At 34.9% G+C, this 5,395-nt stretch overlaps 1 protein-coding gene across 1 annotated transcript; it reads left to right on the forward strand.

Moving 5' to 3' along the window:
- The first annotated feature begins 2,883 nt into the window (after window positions 1-2,883).
- LOC118348446 (protein CHUP1, chloroplastic-like) lies at window positions 2,884-4,333 on the forward strand. The gene is made up of 5 exons (XM_035690070.1): window positions 2,884-2,925; window positions 3,021-3,337; window positions 3,424-3,535; window positions 3,969-4,100; window positions 4,169-4,333. The coding sequence occupies exons 1-5, from the start codon at window positions 2,884-2,886 to the stop codon at window positions 4,244-4,246; spliced, it is 681 nt and encodes a 226-aa protein (XP_035545963.1). The 3' UTR covers window positions 4,247-4,333.
- Window positions 4,334-5,395: the final 1,062 nt, after the last annotated feature.

The following is a 5,395-nucleotide window of genomic DNA, read 5'->3' on the forward strand; positions in this document are numbered from 1 at the left end:
AGAAATAACTTTGGTTGAGCAAAAGATGCAAATGAAAAATGGGAATGAAATGGACAGCATGCAAGCAAAACAGAGTGCAGTGCAGAATTTTCTGCACTACCATGGACAGCTAGCAGCTTTAGTACATTCATGCTCTTAAACATCCCTCATTTAACCACAATCTCAAGTACACAACCCAAGCATACTAGATTCGAAGAAAACGAGAGAATTCACATCATTTTTGTGTGAAAGCATAGAACACCCATACAAGAGTAGCTCTTGACAAACCAGAAAATTCTAATCGAACCTACTAGTTTGAATAAAATCATCGGTTGCTTACATAGGCATTATATCTTGAAGAAAAGTGTTAAAAATAATACATTCTCATCTCCACTAGTTTAACACATAGTCATAAAGGGTTAAACATAGTCAAAAAATGATTCAAACTCAATATTTAAAATAGAAGATCTTCTCAATATTAAAAAGAGTAGAAATAAACTTCTGCACATTCAATAAGCCTACATTTAATGCTATATCATGAGTAAAAGATGACACTGTTTTGAGAAGCCCTAGTCCAATAGCTAGGGATCAGATTCCTCATTAATTACCTCTAACAATAAACTGCATTAAATACGTGCCTGCAGGTTGTGTACATACATTATTTGTTCTTTAAATGGAGGATATATATGGAGTATAACCATATGGAGCCTAGCTAGCTAGCTAGAGGAGTAGTTCATTATACTTAATGCCTTGGTTGAGAATATATATATCAAGCAGAACTTTAGAGAAGAAACTAATATATATAATATGTATGTATATATATTTATATATATCTATGTTCGTGTAAATCTTCCAGCTTTCTATTTCTAGTTGTGGTACTGAAATCGTGCATGCAGTTATCATTCCAACATTTATAACGTGGATGTCTATTTTTCATATATTAGTACTGTTTAGACTAATGCAATTATAATATATATATATATATATATATAAAGTACAAAAACTGGGCACAAACCTCTGCCAACATAATTTGGGACCGGCCCGGTTTTTTTATGAGGATTGGAATTTAAAACGTACGACGAATTCTTAATCGCTGGCAATAATATCTTATTGCGGCGATTTCTTTTGCAGCAGATATAAAATCCCTGGGAAAAGGCCTTTTTCTTGTAGTGTCTTTTAATTCATCAACTGATCAATAAATAATTCATCAACTGATCAATAAATATTTAAGCAGCAAATTAAGAAAATTTATAAATTATTACAAAGTAATTCTGGTGCTGATCAGAACCTCAGAGCACCATGCAGCATGCTTAATGTTAATATCTTGATGGTTCTCAAACTTTATCGATCTATGATTTAATTTCAATTTCAACTTAATTAATTAAGCTTATTATACACAAAATATAAACATATATAATCTGCCAAATTAAAAAATTAATACTTCCCAAAACAATTGCTGCATGCCGGTAGCTAGGCAGACAGCAATATCAGAAAGCTAATATATACAGTGGTTCCAAAAGTGATTGAACGGATCGACTGAACCTACGAAGTGCCTCATGCATGCGACCGGGTGGTTGTATGCATACATATGATCTATATAATAATACCAAAAAAAAGGTTGGATTCATAAATGCTAATTGAACAGAACCAACATCCCTAGCTCTCCCTCTGATCTACTCATGTGAATAAGTAATATATATGGGTCAAATCTCGTAATCATTCTTAATGAATGGAAGTGAATTATCATATATATACATATATAAAAGGGAAGGGAAAAACTTGAGTAATAGTCATATATATTATGCTGTTATAGTTTAACAGATTTCCATGGCAAGTACAACAATGAAATGTATTTACTAGACAGATCTGCAGGGCAAGAGTTCATTTTATACTCAATATAATATATGTACTCATATATATATAAATATATATATGACACTAGCCGTTTGCCAAATGACAAATGATCACTCCCAACTCTTATATAAGGGCACTGCATGTACTGTCAAGTACTTCAACGAAGTCAAAGACAAAACTATGTTTCTAATAGAAGCGGCCATTTGAACTTTCCCATAATATAATGCTTTTTAATATAATGGCAGCAGCAGTCAAAGATAATAGAGAATGCTTCCATGGATATTATAAGAAATAAAGTTGGCAGCGATTTATGTATAAAGGATTGGAATATATAGTTGGTAATACAACAACCACAAGCTTTGAAAATAACACTGGTTCTAAGGTGAGACAGCTTGGGTCTAAACCAGGTTGAAGATAACACTGGTATAATCTTATTCTCGTATAATTTATAGATAAGGGAATTTATTACACCAAGCTATGTAGGAACTGATTTTGCATATTTCAGAGAGATAGGCTACCAAAATTTTCTATAACAATAACCGAGGGAATGAACACAACTTAATGGTATCTAATCGGATCCCCCAAATATGCTTGACATGGACAACGAGGAGAGGGATGTATAAGTGACGAGTAAGCTGCAGGTACATGTTATAGAGATGTTATTTACAAGAAGGCACAGGTTAGAGATAAAATGCAGTGCATAAGGATAATGAATTGAATAATAGATCAACATAATGCAAGTCATATTAGAATCGAGACAGGAAATTTTTTTCAGTTATTATCACTTTACTTCCTACTGCTTCTAGACCAAGTAACCGTAGACTATGTCCATATATTATTGCTGTAATAAATAGATAACCAGTAGCTCTAGATAGTAATAGTTTTTGGAAGGATAATAAAAGTAGAATCAAGATGAGAATGGCAAAAAAAGGGAGGATCTGCTTTTGAGCAGTTTTAAAAGGAATAAAAGATAAACATTTCCCAGCAAATAAATGGAAAAGATTGGATAAAAGGGGAATTTTATTCGTAAAATGAAATTTTATTCAGAACATGATTGGAGAAATTGAAAACCGCTCAAGATATCATAAAGCTGTAAGTATGGTTGTGCACCCTAGTCTTAACTTTTAGCTACCTGCCTAACCCCTAAACAATTTCCCCCTGCTGATATAAGACAAACTCCTGATCAGATAAAGTCAGATGTGGAAAGACGTGGGGAATTCATCAAGTTTCTCACTAAAGAGGTAGAGTCTGCAACTTATAGAGATGTTTCCGATGTGGAGGCTTTTGTGAAATGGCTAGATGGGGAATTGTCTTCGTTGGTTGATGAAAGAGCTGTACTGAAGCATTTCCCACAATGGCCAGAACGAAAAGCAGATGCACTAAGGGAAGCAGCTTGCACCTACCGAGATCTGAAAAGCCTTGAATCTGAAGTTTCACGTTTTGTGGACAACCCAAAAGAGCCTTTGACCCAGGCTCTAAGAAGAATACAGGCATTGCAAGACAGGCGAGCATGTATATACTGTTATGTTAAAAGTTTAATACTTCATTCCACATTATACACTAATTGAACTATCTTATTTCAATCAAAAGGTTGGAGCAAAGTATCGCCAATATCGAAAGGATGAGGGAAAGCACAATCAAGAGATACAAGGATCTCCAGATACCTTGGGAGTGGATGCTGGACACAGGTCTACTCGGTCAGGTACGCATCACCTGGTCGATCTTTACCCAAAGCTTAGAGGTTCCACTGATAACAATGGCTTATCATCTCACCAACTATAGAAATAGAAATAGAATGACTGCAATGGAAATTATCTCACCAACTATCAACCAAGCAAAGTTCTACTAATCAGAAAACTCTCTTGCACAATTGTTTTGACTAGTGTCAAAAGATGCCAAAACTTCATAGCTAAATGATCAATCTAGGATTACTTATTTTTTTATTTTTGATAAGTAATCAAGCTAGGATTACTTAAATGGCCAGCAATCCATCGAGTCTTTTCTATGTATTCATTTCAATAATCTACACTAGGGTTTCCAGATCGGCCATCAGTTCATATTGGAAAATAACTCCACTTCCACCAAAACCAACAATCATAATAAATGCAAACCCTAACTCTTTTTACTATTAGCAGATGAAACTAAGTTCACTGAAGCTCGCCAGGGAATACATGAAAAGGATAGCTAACGAATTGCAGGCTGATGAATGCTCATGTGAAGAGAATCTTAAGCTTCAAGGAGTTCGATATGCATATCGAGTACACCAGGTACAACGGACTCCAAAAAATGAATGGCACCCATCAATATCTATCTTATTAACCACCAGAATCTTCAGTTTGCAGGTGGTTTTGATGCAGAGGCTATACAAGCATTTGAAAAATTAAAGAAAGCCGGATTGGATAGTGAAAAATGATTGCATGCATTGCTAAACACGCCGTACAAGTTAGAATATTGAAACTTTTAAGTGGAATATTATAAATCCACTGGCAAGTGAGGTATCCTTACTAGTCTATTCATGTTAGTTTTTCAATGATTACATATATGGGTATATATTCTAGACAAGGGTAAGTTCCATTGGTTACTAACTTGAGTACCAACATAAGTTCCATTGATTGCCAACCTGGGCACCAAACTCTATGATAATACACGATCAATACTGTGGCAAACATTGGTAACCTTAAAGCTGATGAAGTGAATCCTTCCTATCTTTTTGGTACACATTACATCTGCAAAAATATTACCATTCATTTTACATAGGATCTACTACTAATGACTCAAAGTTGTTACAGATCCATTCCTTCCTTGGCTGCCTAGGGAGTCTTAACCCCAAAAAATTGGTGAATAATAAAATGTGTGGAAATCATATTTTCCTTGCAAATGTCATTCTATTTTCCTTGCTTAGATTTACACGGAAAGAATGCACAGACATGCTTTCAGGAGAGAGCCATTCGGAATGTTTGTAGGCTCAACATGAAAATTTATGCCAGCCCATCAAACATCACATTGATCCTAAACCTAACATACAAGCTAGCGCCACCTATCAGTCGAAATGGTTCCTCCAACGTGTCTCACTCTCCGACTCTAGGGATCAAATCCGGCAAAACAAACTTGCGCAGATATTGTAACTTTTACGCCATCACAGTTAACTAGTGAGTCAAAATACTGTACCTTAAACCAAACCAATCGCATTCACAGAAACAATACCCACCAAACCTAAGCATAATAAATTAGCAACGTCAATATCACATAACCATCTCATAAATGCAAAATCAAACGCTCAACAGAGTCAATCACTACGTCAGGACATATAACTTGAGAAAACAAGAACGTTACGAGATGTTTCCTCAAGCAGACGTAAATGACAGCTATGAAATCAGAAAAGGTAGACAGTAAGCTCCTAAAGCTGGTAAAGAACTCGAGTGAGAAATGACCCCACTGTTGATCTGCTTCTCTAAATGAAATAACTAGCTAAGACCATATATATTCTCTAAATGGCTTGATATATATATATATATAAGTCTAATTCTGAAATGAAAAAAAAAATGATATAGATTTGGCAGAA

The sequence above is a fragment of the Juglans regia genome, chromosome 5, assembly GCF_001411555.2.
Source record: "Juglans regia cultivar Chandler chromosome 5, Walnut 2.0, whole genome shotgun sequence".
Taxonomy (NCBI): Eukaryota; Viridiplantae; Streptophyta; class Magnoliopsida; order Fagales; family Juglandaceae; genus Juglans; species Juglans regia.